This window comes from Pan troglodytes, chromosome 13 (assembly GCF_028858775.2).
Source record: "Pan troglodytes isolate AG18354 chromosome 13, NHGRI_mPanTro3-v2.0_pri, whole genome shotgun sequence".
Lineage (NCBI taxonomy): Eukaryota > Metazoa > Chordata > Mammalia > Primates > Hominidae > Pan > Pan troglodytes.
In genome coordinates, this window is record NC_072411.2 from 80,801,574 (window position 1) to 80,821,740 (window position 20,167).

A 20,167-nucleotide genomic window follows, 5' to 3' on the forward strand; every position below is an offset into this window, starting at 1 on the left:
GCTTGAGCCACCCTGCCCACCCAATCAAGGATTTTTGAGTGGTCAGCAAAGTGTAGGATATAGAATATCAATGAATCTACTGAATATTTGATATTTTATATATATATGTGTGTGTATATATATATATATATTTTTTTAACTTACGGGTGACTGTCAGGGTGGCACTGACTTGGTCATTGCCACAGACAAATGTGTATTCTGCCGAGTCCTCTGTGCTGGTGTTCATGATGATCAGCTGGTGGAGTTTTCCCTGCACAACTATCTTGAACTTTTCACTCATCTCAATTTCCACACCATTCTTCAGCCACATGGAAGGGACATTGAAGTGGGACACCTCACACTCAAAAGAGGCAGTTTTGGTCTCAGGCACCTCGATATTTTTCATGGTTTTTGTAATATGTAATGCTTGGTAAAATCAAAGAGCACTTCAGTTAATACAATTTGTTTAAAAAGTAGATGAAACCAAACAAATAGATACATAGGGTTCATTAAGGAAAGGGCTGTAGGGGGCTGCCTGATACTTACTCTCCACAAACAGTTTTGCTTTGCATTCCAATTGCCCGACCACAGCTGTGTATTCCCCAGCATCTGAGGGGGAGATGTTCTGCAGCATCAGCTTGTGGACTTTCCTTTCTGAGACCAGTCTGTGTTTGTCACTTGGCTTAATTTCCACATTCTTATGGAACCATTTTACTGGAACAGTGTCATGGGAAACACTAACTTCAAAGGCAACAGTGGCATTTTCCAAGGCTGTCACATCCTTTGGCTTTTTAATGATCTTGACAGCTAAGAGGAAAATTGGAGCAATTCAGTGATAGGGTTAACTTAATGGTAACCATGGGCTGACTGCTTGAAAAGTGTTTCTAAATCAACTTACTCTCCACGTGCAGTCTGGCACTGGCTCCAAGCCTTCCAAGCCTGAAGCCATAAACAGACTCATCCACAATGGCACAGTTTTTAATCCTCAGAGAGTAAATTGTTCCTTTGACAGAGATAGCATACTTTTCATTGGATTCCAGCACAACTCCATTTTTGATCCACTGGACACCTTTGACATTAGGGTGTGTAAGCTCGACAGTGAAAACAGCATCCTGTGTTTCTGTCACTGTGAGGTTCTTCAGAGTCTTCTTAATTTTGACAGCTAAAGACAAATTTATGATTGGGTTAGAAAATATAGATGACATCATCAAGGAAAAGAAGTCCTGAACAAGATCATTGCTTACTCACCCTGCAAAAGAATGGCTACCAAACATTTTACAGTTATGCAGCACCTCTGTTTTAAAAACCACCTGAGATTATTTAGGGGAACCTGGGATCCAACTGGACATATACGTCGTGAAATGATTTTTCTATGCTTTAGTAGTATGAAGTTTGCATAGCTATGTATTAGCAGCATAATAGACTGATTGGAGAAGGGTGAAAGACGAATGGAGATTCAGTGTCTGATTTAGCTGTTTCACAGAGCTTTAACCTAAGAAATGGCTTTTTTTCATAAACGCATTTGATAAGCAATTTTGTACCTTGTGGTATGTGTCTCAGGAAGGTTTAGAGGATCTAGAATGACTTTATGAAACGAAAATTTATGGTATCCAAAATGGCCATATCATTTGTCTTTTAAAATGATAACGATCAAGATTGTAATATGATTTGAAAAGGACAAATCCTATGTTACTTACCTTCAACTTTGAGTTTGGCAGATGTTTTGGAGGTGGCCACCTTGTAGGTATATTCTCCAATGTCATCTAATTTGGTGGCAGCAATGATAAGTCTCCTTTTGTGGCCATCAGACTCACTTCTGATGTTGTTAGTCAGTGGTAGGTGTTTGCCATCCCTCAACCATTCGCCTTTGGAATCTGGGTTGGCAACTTCACATTCAAACACAGCTTCCTGGGATTCAGCTACGGTCTGATCTGTGAGTGGCTTGGAGATGGCCCCACCTTTGGAACAAGAGATGTACAGTATGAGTCCTTTAAACATATTCACACAATAGGAAAATCTTTGCAGAAGTAAATATAAAATATCAAATTTAAGAACATGATTTTGAAATCATGAAATGTCTATGATTGTTTTTACCCATATTGAGAAGGTACCAAAGAAATCCCTTATTCTAAGTATGCATGACTGATAATTAGGAGAAATACTGGAATCAGAAAAGTTTTGTGAAGAAAAAACAACTGTTGAATTAATAGGAAATTCTTAGAACAGTATACCACCGGGATAGTCTCTAACCCAATTCCTTCTTCTTCAAAAGCATTTTACTTGGTCTTTTAATGATTATTTCCTGGGAATCTGATATTTTGACTACATAAAAATTTGCTAAACAAAATGTACGAGTCATCAATGTTTCTACTACATTGAGGATTTCTATATATTAAAAATCACTGTGTTGGCAAATGTCGCCCATTCTATGAAGTTTCACCCCATTGCCTCCACTCTTATCATCCATTAGCAGAAATAATTACTGCTTTAACAAGCTAGTTGCTTATGTATCTGTCCTCTCTAAATTATGAATTTCTCAAGAAAAAAATCATTTCTTATTTAGTTTTGTGTCCTGAGTTTCTACAAGTGTCTGACCAATGGTAGGTACTTTAAAAACACTGGGTGAAATCACAGAGGAGTTCATAGTTTATTCCTGTTTCCACACATTTAAAACATGTAATTTATATTAAATGTATAAAAATGCTGAATCTGAAATTTTGTTCTACAAGTCTTTTCATGGTCCGATCTCTGAAGAAATCTTATAATGTAAGTAAGTATAAACCATGAAACTTTCATACCAAATAAGACAAATCATTACCATATGACTTGCTTCAATACTAGATGTAATGGACAACACGATCTGAATGTAACATCTCAACTCCTCAAAATTTAAACTGTAATGAACCAAACAAATTAATGATGACTTCTAGTTTTTTCTGGCAATTGATTTACATTTTTTATTCTTCATTGTAAAGCTAAGAAATTCTACTGAATGATGGTCTTATTTCTACATGACATCATAAGAGATACAGTTACATTAAGCTGTATTTTGAAAATATTTATTGATTTCATTAAAAAGTAGGAAGAAAATAAAAGGCACAAAGGCTAAAGAAGCAAGAATGGCTAAAAAAGGAAATAATTCTTTAGAGTAAGAAAGTTTAAATAAAGCTCAATACAGCAAACACCAATTGATTATCTGTCATTTGCAATATATTGGAATATACAAATAAAATTCCAGATTTCAGGAGTTTATACACTGATATTGAAAGAGGAAACGGGGAATAAGACAAGTGCATAATAAACACTAGGAAAGAGGCACATATAAAGTGATCCTGGGGTTGGATGAGGAAGAGATCATATACAAATGGAGAGATTAAGGAAGGTTTAATGGAGAAGGTGACGTTTGAGGTAGGCCTAGAAGAACATTTGTAATTTAGGCTGGTGGGAATGGTGTTGCAAGTACTATTGGCTTTGGGAACAGCATAAGCAGAGGCATGGAAGTGGGAAACTGAAAGGAATTTTGGGGGAAATGAATAATAATTTCTTAAAATAACAATCACTCCTCGTAAGAATTTAGGTTAATAAATATACCAACCTGCCACAGTAAGTTTTCCAGATGTCATATTTTCTCCCGCATAAAATGTGTATTTTCCTTCATCATCTTTCATCATATTTAGAACTGTCAATTTATATATTTTTCCATGTGCTTCAATTTTATATTTAGAACTGGGCTTGATTTCCTTGTCCTTAAAATTCCACAGGACATCAATTCCAGAGTGGGACAGCTCAACCTCAAACACCACATTTTGAGTTTCTGTACAGGTAAGGTCACGAAGACCTCTGATAATTTTAATTTCTGGGGAAAAAATAAAATAATCTCTTGGTTATTGTTACACTGGAAAAGTAGAATGCTTAAAGTAATTATTAGATAGGTAGAATAATCCTTACTTTCTACAGAGAGATTACAGTTGGTTTCAACTCTGCCAACTATCAGCTTGTAAGGTCCTTCGTCTGAAGCATGAGTTCGGTTAATGACTAGTCGCTGTTTAGTACCTTTCACAATGGCCTGTACACGGTCATCAGGTTTGATTTGTTCATCATTTAAGTACCACTTAACAGAAGTCACATCAGGGACTGACACCTTACATTCAAGCACAGCCTTGGTGCCTTCAATCACATTAACATCTTTTAGAGGTGTTATCACGTCCACACCTGCAAAATCATACACACACAAGATGAATGAATTTTGTTGAAATTGTCTGCTCCTTGAAGTTCTTTATGTTGCTTAATAGTGTAAACATAAAATTTTATAATTAGGACTCACTATAGACAGAGACACGCCCACTGGTGGAGAGGCCAAGGGCTGGAATGGTGAAAGAGTAATTTCCAGCATCTTCCTTAGTCATGTCTTCAATGAGCAGCATATGAGATTGTTTGTCTATCACAATGTGAACCCTGTCACTGGGCTGCACTTCTTGGCCGTCTTTCATCCAGACGCCTTCCACACTTTCCAAGGAGACTTTAACTTCAAGCTGAACAATGTCACCCTCACAGACTTTTTGGTCACTAAGTCCTTGTAGGATAGCAATGGGGCGGGCTGTGAAATATGGGGAGAAAAAGAATGTTATGATCATTTTTTATCAATAAACCATAATGATGCTCACTGCAGGCTGACAGGAATGGGAGGACTTACGTTTCATCTTTAATTTACAGGTTGTCTTTTTCCCGTCGATGACAAAGCTGTATTCTCCCTGGTCCTCCTTGGTTACATCCTTAACCGTGAGGTTCTGACGTCCACGACGAGATGTAATTGTATATTTGCCATTGGATTTAAGCTCCACATCATTATGATACCATTTTCCTTCTATATTTTCTGGGGATACAATGCACTCTAATTCTCCTGAATATGATTCTGGAACTTCTATGTCCTGAAGTTCTTTCACAAACTCAACAACTGCACCTGAAGTGTATAACAGAAAGATAAATCAATTTTTTTGGAGAGGTATGCATCTAGACTTAGGATAGAGATGATGTCTTGTATGTCTTTTATCTCCCCCATACTATCAGGAATATTCTTAATATCTACCCGCTGATGGGCTGAGAGATAAATTTTCAATAAGAAGCAGTTATTTTATTTTAATTTTTAAATATTTTTGAAAGTAAAGAATTATGCTTCAATAAAAAACTTAAAAGCTAAAAATCAAGATAATACTACTTTAAAAAATCCAAATGGTCAAATCGTTAACATTCTTAATTAGGAACATAAATTTATGATTCTGGCTATGAAACTTATAGTCAATTTCCAAATAATTGTTTCATGAAAGAAAAACTGCATAGCTAATTTTACCACATGCTAAGGGTGACTTTAGAGCTTAGGTAAACAATGAAATCCTTCGTTGTTGAATACCTTCAACAATAAGTTTAGCAGTCGTTTTGACATTTTCATCTTCCACAAGTACACAGCTGTAATCTTCAGCATCAGACGTATCAATGGTCAGTATGGAGAGGAAGTGAACCTTTCTGTCAGAGTGCATCCTGTATTTATCTCCCTCATGAACCTCCATACCATTTTTATACCATTTCACTTTGACAAATGGTTCTGAAGTTTCACATTCAAAGGTTGCCATAGTGTCTTTTTCCTTAGCAACAACATCTTGTAATTCCTGTGTGAAAGTGATCAATTGCTTGGCTACAAGAAAAAGGTGGGGGAAAAAGGGGAGAGCACATTATACTAAATTAAATTCTCAACCTGAGGAATGGGGAAAGAAAATAAAAGTAAACACACTCATGGATATTCTTGAATACAAAGACAGGTCCATCAAAGGAAAGACATGCAAATTACCTTGGACAAGTAAGAATGCGTGACTGGAGGTTTCTCCAGCTATGTTGATGGCTTTTACCATGATGCTGGCAGAGTCCTCAGCAGTCACATCTCTTATGACCAATTCACAAACATTGTCTTCGGGCCAGTACCAGTAGATCCGGTCAGACCGTTCAATTTTGACACCATTTTTGTACCATTCACATTCGGGGTCTGGTTTCCCCACGACTCTGACCCGGAAGTGTGCATCAGATCCTTGGCCCACTGTTTGGCTCTGGATTCTTTCGAAGATTTTTGGAGCCTCCATACTAGGACTTAGTTCAATCTTGTCAGGTTTAAAAGTTGGAATCGTGATTTTGCCTTCTTCGGCAAGAGCTTTCTTTTCCTCTTCAGTTAACTCTTTGGTCCAGTGGAGAAGTTCATCTTTTGTCTTCCTGAGGAGTTCCTCATAGGATTCATCCTTCTTTCGAGACTTGAGCTCCACAGCGGTAATGGCTTCATAATAGCCCTCTTCTGTTCTGCGCTTGAATTTACTGCGCAGCTCTTCCGACTCTTCAGGCACTTTTTCATGGGTAATTCTTTCAGCCCTTTTCAACTTCACAACTTCTTTGGTTTCAGTGGTGTCAACAGGTCTATCCACTTTTTGTACTTCAAACTGAAGCTTTCCTGGTTCGTGTACGTGAAACTCAGGCCTTGGTTCAGGAGCTCTCCTAAGGACAGACCTAAAATCTTCCCTCTGTTGAATCTCAAGCTTCACTTTATGCTCTATCACACCTTCAGGATTTTCCGCGGTGACCTTCACTTCACCTGTGTCATATGATTTGCAGTCCACGATGTCCAGGTAATGGATACCATCATAGCGAACTCTGAACCTTTTGCTTTTGCGGATGAGCTGTCCATTGAGGTACCAGTTGACTTTGGGCTGAGGGTAGCCTGTTACCCTGCAGCGGAACCTTGCGGTCTCCCCTTCAAGTACTCTAACTGGCTCTGGGTACAAGACAATGTCTGGCTTTTGCTTTTCTTTCTGATCTGTTGTTACACCTGTAAGTGCACCTTCATGAGCCATTCTCTCTAATTCTTCAATTCTCTGTAAGCCTTTCCTCCCCTCAGGCAATTGGGATTCTTCCACAAGACTTTTCTCATCTTTAACAATAAGGGTAGCAGACGTGTGATCTGTTCCATATTTGTTAGTGGCTCTGCAAGTAATGATACCACTGTCTCTAGAATATGCAACGCCATAATCAAGGCTGCAGTACCCAAATTCATTGATCATACGGAGCCTGTTGGCTGCTTCAAGTGGCTTTCCATCATGGAGCCACTCCACCACCATCGTTGGGTCACCAATGGGTGTTAGCCTGCATTCAAAGTGGGCAGGCCCAAAGCGCTTAAGTCTTAAGGAAGTGAGCTTTTTCTTGAAAAATGGTTTCTGTTGTTTCTCTTTGTCATAGAGATCACCTTCTTCCCATTGCTCTTGACCATATCGCAAATGGAGGGGCTCCAGTTCTGGGGCTGCAATCTCCTTTGCTCTATATGTCCCCCGTGGGATGATTAACTTTCTCTCTGGCTCAGGCTCTGCAAACTCAACTTCAACATTTACTTTGCATCTTGTAGTGTCTCTGCCAGCTTTATTAATAGCAGTCGCAGTATACCAGGCAGAATCTTGGCTGACAGTGGAATCGATTTTAAGGGCAGCTTCTCCCTTGGTTCCTTCAATTCTATAAAAAGTTGGGGGAGGGAATAATCAATATAGTGGTATAGCTTCCCTGGTTATTGGATTTGTATAATGAGCTTAGCTTTATTATTTCCATACTTACCTGATTTTGGGATATTTATGAGGCACAATGATGTCACTGTTTTTCAACCATACAATGTCAGGGTTGGGGTTACCCGTAGCTCTGACTTTCATTTCAAGTCGGGAACCTTCCTTTACATTGACATTTTTCAGTTTTTCTACAAACATCGGTTTTACCTGATGTTCCACAGCTGAAAGAGAAAGGTCATGATTTAGAGGGAGTAAGGCTGAAATACCTGTTTATAACCCAAGTGATAAGAAAATTCATTTATTTTTATTTTATCTCATTTTACCTTCCACAGTTAAAATCACTGAAATTGAAGATCTGCCTGCCCTGTTTTGGGCAACCACAGTCCATTCCCCAGAATCACTGGGTGTGGCAGGGACAATAATTAGTGATTGAGTACCATCTTCTTTAATGACTACTTTATGGGTATAGTCATTGACAATTTGCTGGCCTGTGAAAATATGTTTAAAAGAAAGTAGATTTTAAAATAGTTTTTAAAAATTGTTAGATGCATACATAAGCTTGTTTTTGTGTTTTTATGATTCATGAGCAAAAACTTATCATACTTACCATCATGAAACCAGAACGTCTCTGGCATAGGTCTACCAACAACCTTTAAGTCAAATCTGGCAGTCTGCCCTTCTAAACATTTGAAAGAAACAGGTTTTAACACAAAGACTGGTTTATATAGTCTCTCAAGTTGTGACTCATCTGTCTCCTCCAGCCTACGTCCAGGGGACATTCTTGCAGGGGACATCCGTGCAGGAGACATCCTTGCAGGTGACATCCGTGCAGGAGACATGCGTATAGGAGACCTGCTCACTGAACGTGGAGAGAGAGATCTGCAAAACAAAGACAAAAAATACTTTCGTGAGGCATAAAGAAAACTCAGCAAAACAAACTTCATTTTGTCTTATTCATTATTCATGTTATTTTAGAATTTACTTCTTGCATGTATTAGAAGGCACCTCAAACTCATTCAGATCTAAAATAGAATATATTATTGTTGCCCCCACAACTATGTTTTTCCTATATTCTCAATTTTAGCTGGTAGTCATTCAGTACATCCAGGTACCCAGGCTCAAAAATCTTGGAATAATCCTCAATACTCTCTCTTTTCCTTACCACTTGGATTTAATCAGTCACTAGACTTTTTTGATTTAACTACTAAAACATCCTAATAAATGTTGGTTGGATAAGTAAACCAATGAATACATTTATGGAAAAATAAAAAATACACATTCTTTATCTCAGAGGAGGAAAACATAGAAATGAATCTGGAAACAAAACAAAGCAAAACAAGACTCCATCTACACATTGCAGCCAGGCTGACTTGGAGTTTGAATGCTGGCACCACCGCTTACGGGCTGGATGAATTAAGACAATTTTCATAGATTCCCAGGGCCTCAGTGTTCCTATTTCCAAACCAATAATAGTCATCTTTTTATTGCAGGGCTGTTGTATAAATTTACATATGTAAAAATCAGGTGTCAAATAAGAGCTATTGTGATATTAGCTATAGCACTAGGAAAATAAACAGTATGTTACACTGATGAAAATTCTTTGCTCATCTTACACAGGGGCAAGAAATAAAAACTCCTGGCAATTGTTGGTGTTGCCAATGGTAAGTTTCTGTGCCATTTTAGCCCTCAATTTTCTTCTTACACAATAGCAATTTGCTACTATTTGATGTTTTGAAAACAATTTACATACTGAATAACCCAAATTATTACAAGTCTTACCTGATTCTGCTCACTGGCTCTAGTGTGGGCATGTAAGTCGGAGCTCCAAGTGGTGCAGCAGGCTCCACATACAATTTCCCTGAGCAAATTGCATTTCCTTTAATATTGCTGGCAAATGCAGTGTAGATTCCTTCATCTTCTGGAAGAACAACAGGTATACGCAGACTAGCTCTGCCATCTTGTAGAAAGTCCATTTGGTATCTTTCTCCATGTTTGATGCGCTTGCCATCTTTGTACCAAGCAATCTGCAAAGAATACCATGCATGTATGAATAAAATTTACATCAAATAGTTATATTTTAACCAATTTGTATCTTTACTGTGGCAAGGAGGTATGATAAATGTTTATATTTTACCTTTGGTAATGGATATCCAGACATCTTGCAATGAAAAGTGACACCCATCCCCTCAAGAATTCTATAATTCTTGATTCTTAAATCAAATCCTGATTCAACAGCTTCAGATTCAGAAATGTCAACTGCCATCTTTTCTTCTCCATCTTCTTCAAGAAGTTCTTCTAATGTAGTCTTTATTATTCTATATTCAATTTCTTTAATAAGTCTCTCTTCAAAGGAAGAAATATGGAATTCCTATGCAAAAAGATTACGGTCTGTTAAAAATACATATCCTTACTGATATAAATTATTTAAGGAGATGTATCTGAGCTAGACTGTTGAAGTTTTTAGCTGGGAGAAGAATCTAGAAGCCTTTTTGGCTTGTTTGTTTTAATCTGCATTATGGTCATCTTTCCCAGTGAATGTTGTGGCATCTTGGGTAGAAAGGTATTCCAAAAGCAGGAGTTAGATTTGGGTTAGAGGTTACATTAGCTTATCACACAGATGAAGAGATCTTGGCATGAATGAACTCAGCTGTGCTAATATTGGTGTTTTCCTTAATATATTATAAACCCTATTTCTAAAGTCACATTTATGGCCTATATGTAATCTCTATTTCTAAACTCACATGTGCAACATACCATGAAGATTAAGGAAACTTAGCAACAGTGAACTTGGACCTGCTAATAGCTGTCTAACCCCGAGCTCATCACTTGAAAATGAAAATATCAAACAAAAAAAGGAAAGTATAACTTATGAAATTGTTTGGTTGGTCATTACTTTTATACTCACCTGATCTTCTACATAAGTTCTGACCACTACAGTATCTTTGGCCATTTTCTTCCTAATTAAGGCTTGTTCTTTTTCATACTCTTTTTCATACTCAGAGTATACAAATCCAGGTGCTGTTTCTCCAACTTTAGGTTCTTGAACAAATGCAGTCACTTGTGTCTGATAAAGCATTTCTTGCTGGGACTTCATCAGTGACTCATAATCAGCTAAGAGTTAAGAACATAAGTTAATTTTTAATGCTCTTATTAGAAAACAGTCATACCACTATGCATTCAGGTAAACTCTACACTGGGGAAAGTTGATAACCAAAAGCCAAATTTTCCAAATATCTACTATTGAAGTGCTCAATATTTTCTAGATGGAATTTGGAAACCAAACTTACACTAACAAATCCAACCAGCCATTACAATTTTAGAAAGAATTTTATATTAGCAGTCAGTTTTGGGGGGATCTACCACGGAGGACTTCCTGATTTGCTGTGTGTCTTTTAACAATTCATTTACCTTCCTGAATATTGAGTGCTTTATCTGCTAAATGAAGATAATATTGTAATTTCCTCTAGGGAATACTGTGTAGGTCAAATGAAACAGAGTGTGAGCCAGTTCACTGTAAATGTGAACAGTCTAGCATGAAAGCTGTTACATTTGTTTTCAAGTTATAAACATTGAAAATCCTGACTTCCAGGTTTTCTTTAAAATATCAGGAGCTCTAGCAACACTGAGCCTGGTAACAGCCTGGTGCATGCCTGGCAACAACACAGCTACTGTCTCTTTGAGGCAGGGCACCTACTCTCCAGTTTGCCACTGTTTTCATTGAGCTCACTGTTACTTGCCTGGGCCTGGAAGGCAACCGGATTTAGAATCTCTGCATTTTCAGAGGCATGATATGCCTAGAAACAAATACACCAAACAGAAACTATTGCTAGAACCTCAGAAGTTTAATGACAGTATAGTTTTTGAGGCCATGTGGTCTAAAACATTTTCCATACAACTGAGGCAAAGACACTGGGGCAAAGTATCAGAATCAATAAATGGCAACAGGTTTTTCAGCAAATGGACAGCACTGCTATCTCCTTGTATTTCAGTTCTTATCATGCACATAGAAACTGGAGTTGCACTTACCTTCTTCAAGCAAGGAAGCAGATGCAGAAGTTTCTCCATGCTTATTACGAACAACAATAGTGTATTCTCCAGCATCATCAGCAAAAGTCATAGAAATCACCAGCTTGCATTCACCGGTTTGTTTGTTGTAACTCACTTTGTATCTTTATGTAAATGTACAAAATTTAAAAATCAGTTATCAACAACTCTTCTGTGGGTAAAATAATTGGACTTATCTGTGAGTGGATCTGTGGTATAAAATTCAATGACCCTAAACATATGACTAAGCTCCACAATAGATTATAAGATTGCTGAAAATTGAGAAAAATGCAAGAACATGAGTAATTAGGGCCAAATAAGTTAAAATATTCATTTTAAAGAATATTTATTGCTAGAATCAGTCATGAAATTAAGTGGTTTCCAGTGTTTATGTTAGCAAATGATCAGGTCACTTAAACAACAGGTATTTTCTCTTTGTTTGTTATTTTTCTCATTATTTCATTCAGAGATCAAATGAATAATTAAAACAAATTCCTTTAAATATTTCAGTATTAACTCTCTGGTACATTATATTTATTATTATTAAGGTACGGCACCTACATTTTTAGATTACCAGGTTGCTCTTTTTATCTTAAATTGCAAAATATTCAGAGCTAAATTTTATATTGAATTGAAGAAAAATTACTAGCACAGATTTTTGTGCATAACTAGCTTTCTTCTTCATTACATGGCTATTCTTCTATCTTTTAGTCACTTAGTTATTACATGTTTTTATTGAAAATTGTCTCAAATCTTTTCTGGAAGTGTGTGTGTGTGTGTGTGTGAAAATCCATATTTTCTCTACTTTCACAAACTCAATGAATTAAACTATAATGTAAAGAAATATATCTTCCATCCACTTTTGTCACATAGCTTTATTTCTTAGGAAGACTTTGCACAAAAAAAAATGTAAAAATACCTCAAAACAAACTAAGAAGGCTCCACAATGAAAGAGCCTATGCTCAGGGTTGGTGGGGTGAGTAAATTCTACTCTAGGCTTCATGCACGTATTATACAAGTCACAGAGAACTCTATATTCAGCCATCAAAATACCTGTATCCAGTGGTTAGAGGAACACCAGATTTTTTCCAGTATACATGGGGCTTTGGGTTGCCGCCAACTTGGCATCCAAACACCACGCTCCCACCTTCCACCAGTTTCTGGACCACTGGTTTTGTAATAAAGTAAGGCGCGGCAGGTTCTCCAGGCCCTGCTTGTTCCTCTGTGAGGCTAGTATCAGTCATAACCACATCTCTTGACTCAACAAAGCTGGAAAGAGAATTCCCCTCATATTAGCTTCTGGGTTGCAATTTGCCAATACTGGTGGGGCTGAAAGTCAAAATGGTACGAGAACAGCTACTAATTAGCAAAATGTTTTACCGTTTCTCTTCTGTAGTAAATTTCTCAGTCACGGCTGTGGTTTCCTTTTCAAATTCTTCTGACACTAAAAGAAGACAAAAGTTTCTCACTGAGATGAGATGTTTAGTGACCCCTGCTTAGCACTGACAGTTAAATTGACCATATAATCTCCCCCCAAGTTCCAAAAAGGGACATCATTTCAAGGTGCACAGAAACCATATTGTGGAAAAGAGTGTCAGATGAAAGTGATGGCATGTGCATTAGGACTGTGGGAGGGTGGCCACTAACCCTGCACAGCCAGATAGCAGGATGTGCTGACGGTTCCAGCCTCATTTACAGCACTGCAAGTAAATCGCCCGCTGTCTTCCGCAAATGCTTCGCGAATCATAAGACGAGCAATTCCACTCTGGAAGGTTATCTGGAAGTCAATGGAACTTTCGATTTGGTAGTCTTCCCTGTACCATGTCACTGTTGGGGATGGGTATCCAGAGATATGGCACTCCAAGGTGACACATTCACCTTCTATGACAGTTACATTTTTTAAGCCCTGAAAAGAGGAGAAAAAATAAATAATGATATGTGTGCATATTCATTAATCACTTCTGTTTTGTAACAAATGTAGAGTTTGAACTTATGCATTTCAACTGCCACAAAATGGCCTTTTAATCAGGACTCCAGAAATAGTAGTAGAGAAACTAATATTTATATAATATACTAATATATTAGTAAAGAGCTGTAAGGCTCAATAGCAAATGCTACCTATTCAACAAAGCTTTGCCATGGTATCACCAACTGGAATGAATCTATGCCTCCCATGGATTCTCCTTCTATTGTGATGCTTATCATCTTATATATTTTATTATGCTTGTTTATGTACATTTTCTCTGATGGCAAATAAAATATTTCAAAGAGGGATGGATTGGTCTTTATGTCTCCACAGCTCCTGCAATAATGCCTTCTGCATATTAGAAGCTCATTAAATCTTTTGAATCCATGAATGATGTACCACATAGAATTCCCTTCTTCCTTGCCAAATATGGTCAAATATGGTCTTCCAGACCAAATATGGTCTTAAAATGAGCATCTGTAAGCTCACTAATGTCATTTTTGTATTAATTTGAGAAACTGATCTTTGCAAATGTGTATTAAAATGATTTGAGGAGATATGAATAGGGTCCAACATAATCAACTTCTTTACTCACCGAGACCAAAGTTGGTGGAGTAACAGGAATTTCAACAGGTGCTGGTACTCTTGCTGTTTCTGTTACCTAGATTTTTACAAATTATATTACAAAATGCTCATGAAATTAAGGGAAATCTCATAAACTCTTAGCTCATGCAACATTATATAATTATAAAAATATAAAAATAATTATAAAAATAATTTGAGAAAATGATCTCTGACCCATACTATGCTCCATAAAAATCAAGTCTTAGTATGGCAAAGGAGAAAGGCAAGACTCCACTGGCTACTTTTCAGTACAAACTAGCCAACCACCTGGCCCTGCTCAATGGGAGTGGACCATGTAACAGCGGGTAACCAGTGACCAACCTTGGCTTTGCGTCCGTGCAGTACTTCAAAGCGCTCTTCGCGGACGGTGGTGCCAGTGATGCTCACCCCTACTTCCTTTTTCACCTCAACGCCAGCTTCACTCTTGTAAGTATCTGGTGTGTCAGCGAAGGGGAACTGTGGCAAGGGTGTGGGCTCTGCCCTTACTCTAGTCTCACTGGGCTTCACAGTAGGAGCCTTCACCGATTTGGTGATCTTCTGAGCAGAAGATGTGGCTGACAACTCTTTTTGTAATGTGGCAATAGCACTACCGGCTATTGATGCCTACATGGAAACAGAGTCAGAAAATAAAGTCATTTAAGCATCCTCCGATGGCTAGCCCTCTTGGACTGAGTCTGAGCCTATTTTCTATAAGGTCTGTTCTTTAATGTTCTCATTAGCACTCATTATCACACAGTTAATGAAAAGTCATTTAGAGATAAGCCAATTATAAAGCTCCTTGTCATGCCTGTTAGTTTGTAAAACAAATTTTAAAATATCTTTTTTAAAGAGTTGTATTCAGAACTCCTTATTTTACAGCTTTTATCATAAAAGGACAGGATCTTCTAAAGCTTAGTCATGAATTTTCACTTAACCATTCCGATGAATGCCACTTTTGAAAATACCACAGTGGGAGATTCAAAATTAAGAAATTATTGAAATTGTTGGTAAATGCCTAAGAACTACTTTGCAATAGTACATTTGGGTTTTAGCCACAAATCTATGTGAAAGGTAAACATGAAGACATTCAGAAAAAATATTTTAAAGGTTTCCTTACTGCTTTTATTCTGTTGTGGTCTATGGTTATTTGTTTTGTAATTTGGGACTAAATCAAATATAGGCATTATATGTAACTTACAGTTCTTTGAAGGCATAGAAGGTTTGGGTTCTATTTCTTGGATGTGTATAATAACAATAGTGACTAATATCAAGGATTTATTACATGCTGACAACTGAAGGTTTTTATGTCCTTTTTACTTGCATTTTACATGTATGCTTACATTCTCCTGATGACAGAGGTTATAAGGGAGAAGATAGGGCACTAATCCAGAGCTATTTGATTCCACAATCCAACCCAACCACCATACAGTACCACCTCTCCATCTTGCTATATTGAGTATATAAATATATGATTTCTCAATGTCTGTCTTTATTGTTGAAACACATTCACAGTTAAGTTACTCTGAAATGTCTCACAGCATAAGTAAAACTATGCTGTGTAACACACTACCTTTCACAAAATCATTAGAACAATAGTAATCAAAACAATTGAGTTTGAGCTGTCCCTGAAATGTGAACTAGAGAGAAGCCTGTGTGGATTTGTGTCTCCTCAGAGGTATAAGATAACCACTTGTGACTCTAGGCTCACTCCCCTGGGTGAGTTTCAGAAACCAAATCTTTAGGGTGTCTGGGCCCACTGTGAATGCAAACACACGCACACACACATCACCAAAAAAGAATCCTCCATTGGCCTACCCCAGAGATGCTCTATTTCACAGGTTAGATACTTATTTCCTTTAAACATTTCTGTATCATGCTCTGTAACTTCTTACCTCATATCCATGTTCTGTCTTAGGAACAGAAATTTTTGAAACAGTAAAGTGAGGGCTAGCTGTGCGGGGGCGTTTATCCACATGGACTAATCTTTCCGTTGTTAGATCTGTAGTTTTCTTGATCTGCATTGAAATGAAACTCAGTGATACCATTGATCACCAGATGACCACAGCAGTGAGGCTTGCTTTACCATGAACAAGGTGAAAAATCAGCAGGTATAGACTCACCTGTGATGATATGTGCATTCCCTTTTGATCAGTAGTTTTGATATGAGTCTCAGAAGGAGCCTGGATTACTCTAGGCTTGACTGCTTTAGGGACAACGTGGGGTTCTGAGGCTGGACGTTGGGGAGGCTCAGCTACCTTTGCGGCAGAAATGTGTTCCTTATATCCATACTCCAAAGTGGTCTGCTGAGCGTAGGATTCTTCAAGATGCCCAGGCTCTCTGGGCTCTCTGACTCGGGCCTGGTCTACTGCAGCAACAACTGTTGCTACAGCTTCAGCCTTTTTTCCAACGTCCACCTGGAGACAAGGTTTCCAGAATTAATACATAGGAATATCAAGATCAGGCTGGAATATCTCCTAGGCATCAGGACAGGCAGATGGCATCCACATTATACAGCAGTGTTAACGTGTCTAGAAATGTATCTCAGAAACACTTTTAGGGACTATTTCATTGATTATTATATTGCACAGACATCTATTTAGATATACTCTCTGTACACCTACTTAATTATACTAGACATTAAATCACATATACACAACATAGGACAATCACAATATGAACATAAAATCACAAGAAGATTTTGAAATTTTCTAGAATTTTTCCAGACAGACAATCAATCAGCAATTGGAAAATCAGAATTTTGGAGCTGGTTCTTTTCACTGATTATTTTTATTATCTTGTTGACCATTTAGTCTGGTATTAATGCAGTGACAGTGATGATATAAGTGCACTCAAATACCATCATCATCCTGTCCAGAAAAATCAGTGACTACAGAGTTATATGGTTGCATGCAAATCGGACATAACATGAAAGCTCACAAACACATAGTGAGCATATGAATTTACTTATGATTCCCTAAGGGTAAGATTGTTTAATCTATCAGAAAATACCTTTCTTAAAACACACAGATGACAAAGAGAACCCCGTGCAAATAAAAATATTGTGATTAAAATGAAAGTGTTATCATGTTTGGATTCAAGAGAACAACCTTTCACGTTGAAGTTTAATTTACTTTCATTATTATGGAGAGTTAAAGCAAAGAATGAAACAAATATTATTTTCTCGTTTCTGAGTCTGATGAACATTAATGGAAATAAAATTTGCAGAGGAGTTTCTCTTTTAAAGAAGGCAAACTAGCTGATGTGGCTTAGATATTATGATTCTATGTGATACTTGGAAACAGCATACCGCAAAAATCACATAGCCATGTTCATTTTAAAAGTACATTTTAAAAGTGCATTTTAAAAGTAAGATTGGAAAATTTTATTAATATTCAGTTTTCTATACCTGTGAATAGAATCTAGAGTGCATCGGAAACATTCTTCAACTATGCTACCTGCATATATTTAAAAATTATTCTCTGAACCATTCAAGATATAAATGAGATTTTTCTGAGATGGAATTGGGTCTTTAGTGATCATGGGCTTTATCCAGGGCTTCCTTTTAGGAAGACACAAACAATTTCATCTGCCTCGAGGGACTGCAAATACTATCTTCACTTTAGATTGCATCATCTCAGAAAGAAACATAAAATACACATGAGGCTTAGGTGAGTTAAGTTTGTCCATTTATTTGTTTCCTTTTTAAAAACTATATTGGCAATGAGCTGACTTTAATTGTATAGACATTTTAAAATGTTAACATCTTCAACAGATAACACTAAATAAATATTATTTTGATTGTAGAGTGATCACATTTCCACTATATCTCATTTGAACCTTTTAGCCAGTCTGCTATGAAGTAGTCAGCTTAAGTCTTAATTTTATTTTAACAATGATAAAAGAAACTGTCAAAGAAACTGTCATTTGACTAAATATCACACAACTGAAATATTTAAATTTTGTTCTTGATTTTAAACAGATGGAAAAATCTTAATCATGGTAGAATATTTTAAATTGAGGAAGCATCTGTCTGTTTTTTCCTTGAATTATTGTATATCAAATTTATATACACACACTTATTGGTGGACTACAAATGAGTACGCTGGTAACCGCTTTTATTTCTTAGTGGACTTTGATCTCTCACATGTTTGTAACCTAGAGAAGCAGGAAGACAAATTGGACTAGAATACTCCAATTCATACGAGTTAAATGCTGAGAATAAATTTAGGAGACATAAAGAAGAGTATTATTTGGTCCGACTTTTCACTACTAGAAATGCTCACTGTTCAACTGGAGGACGGACTGAATCTAACCATCTCTATTGTTTTATTGATCAGTTAAGCAATTAGATGGAACACTAGAAGCACAATTCGTGACGGATGAAAAGTTATGAGAGTTGATGATGAAATGGGATGAAACAATACTTTTCAACTCCATAGCATCAGTTTTCATCTCTTCTCGAAAAAGATGTATTTGTTCTTGTTTAATAGTGAATCCTTCTCTAGTCATTGGCGGTGTGGCTGGTTCAGCAGATTTTGCAGTGGTAACTACTACTTTAGGTATAAAGATTTTCTCAGCTTCCATCCTTAGCTAATTTTTAACAAAAACAAGATAGTCAATTCACGACAAAATTTGAATGGAAACAAAAGTAAAAAGTTAATCACTCATGAAGTATGTTGCATAGTGGAATTTCTGTCATTTATGAGACTTCTGAAAGGCTGATATGCCATTAAATGTTAGATTTGAGTAAAGGTTTAAAAAGTTTATCTTAAATCATATCTTAGAAAAAAAAGATGTAGAGTTAGAAAATGACACTGAGGGAAATACAAATAGGATTCAGGCCATCCTGCTAATGAAATGGAAAAACTTTAGTTGCTAATTTTCAAGTGGTATATTAGCAATAAAGAATACAATTAGGTAAATGGCTCATTTGGGGTAAATGACAGAGTCATGGGAAACAGTTTAATTCATGGATATTTCATAGCTACAAATAGATACGGTAATCTTTTCATGGCTTATGTGTAATTGTTCTGTTTGGATACTTCCTTCTCTAGATTTTAATATGCATCTTGTTTAGCTTTAGTGGGAGCTGCTACAGCATGCATTATAATTTTTTCAGCTTATCTTCTCCTCTGATATTTACAGGAGGGAAAAAAGATAAAGTTTCATACAAAGAAAATTATGGGTAATTTACTGAAATAAGTCATACTCCATAACATAATATACTGAATTTATGACCCTTCAAAACACACATCTTCTTGACAGTGAGTAAGAGTCATCATTTACTTATACACCTTCCGTGTTTTTAAAAAATGTTCATGGGCCTCTTAAAATTAGCCTGCATGCAATTTTAATCAACTTCTGGAAGATTCCCAGATGTTAATAAAATGTTGACAATAATGGTGAAGAGATAAGTGGAGAAAGGGATATGTAGTAATATTAACAATAATAAATTTTTTTAGTTTCCAATTATTTAATTGTCTAAAAAATAAATTTGGTTAATAGTGACTCATACATAAGAAATTCAGAGACTTGATATTAATGTATTATAATAAGGAATTTCACATGATATGTGGTATTAATGTATTATAATAGGGGATTTCACACTTGGAACAACAATAGTCACCTTTCCATGGGTAACTTGGATTTGTTCTTGTCTAGTAGCCATAGTTTCTCTAGTTCTCAGTATTGTTTCTTGTTCTTTGGCTTTAGCAGTAGCAACTGCTATTGTAGACAAGGCAGTTTTCTCGGCTTCCTTTCTCATCTGATTATTACAGTAAAATCAAGATTTAAGTTGAACAGGGCTTCAAACACACATAGTATGACCCTTCCCCCTTCCTCATGGGGATGCAAGATGGTTATTCAGGGTTAAATACACAAGAGAAATAAACTTTCACCTGGCAATGTCTACATATACTGACTGAGAATCACAAAACTTAGAAATGTTAGCTATTAAAAAACCTCTAGATGAGTCCCTGTGTCACTTTTTTAA

General features: G+C 36.7%; 1 protein-coding gene across 50 annotated transcripts in view; it reads right to left on the reverse strand.

Moving 5' to 3' along the window:
- Window positions 1-20,167, reverse strand: part of TTN (titin) — a 282,990-nt gene that overhangs the window by 245,147 nt on the left and 17,676 nt on the right. For 48 of the 50 annotated variants that reach the window (NM_001329611.3, XM_024354671.3, XM_024354662.3 and 45 more), the window contains 25 exons: window positions 19,802-19,939; window positions 16,296-16,589; window positions 16,068-16,190; window positions 14,518-14,799; window positions 14,168-14,233; window positions 13,254-13,512; window positions 12,987-13,050; window positions 12,660-12,875; window positions 11,589-11,731; window positions 10,468-10,673; window positions 9,697-9,930; window positions 9,342-9,586; window positions 8,170-8,441; window positions 7,886-8,050; window positions 7,615-7,783; window positions 5,822-7,515; window positions 5,387-5,668; window positions 4,673-4,939; window positions 4,304-4,576; window positions 3,928-4,191; window positions 3,575-3,835; window positions 1,677-1,937; window positions 878-1,141; window positions 526-786; window positions 145-405 (listed from right to left, as the gene is read on the reverse strand). In NM_001329611.3, coding sequence (NP_001316540.3) covers window positions 145-405; window positions 526-786; window positions 878-1,141; window positions 1,677-1,937; window positions 3,575-3,835; window positions 3,928-4,191; window positions 4,304-4,576; window positions 4,673-4,939; window positions 5,387-5,668; window positions 5,822-7,515; window positions 7,615-7,783; window positions 7,886-8,050; window positions 8,170-8,441; window positions 9,342-9,586; window positions 9,697-9,930; window positions 10,468-10,673; window positions 11,589-11,731; window positions 12,660-12,875; window positions 12,987-13,050; window positions 13,254-13,512; window positions 14,168-14,233; window positions 14,518-14,799; window positions 16,068-16,190; window positions 16,296-16,589; window positions 19,802-19,939 — 6,964 coding nt within the window. The remainder of the gene's footprint in view (window positions 1-144; window positions 406-525; window positions 787-877; window positions 1,142-1,676; window positions 1,938-3,574; window positions 3,836-3,927; window positions 4,192-4,303; window positions 4,577-4,672; window positions 4,940-5,386; window positions 5,669-5,821; window positions 7,516-7,614; window positions 7,784-7,885; window positions 8,051-8,169; window positions 8,442-9,341; window positions 9,587-9,696; window positions 9,931-10,467; window positions 10,674-11,588; window positions 11,732-12,659; window positions 12,876-12,986; window positions 13,051-13,253; window positions 13,513-14,167; window positions 14,234-14,517; window positions 14,800-16,067; window positions 16,191-16,295; window positions 16,590-19,801; window positions 19,940-20,167) is intronic. The other 2 variants (XM_054678800.2, XM_024354673.3) reach the window with 1 other exon arrangement.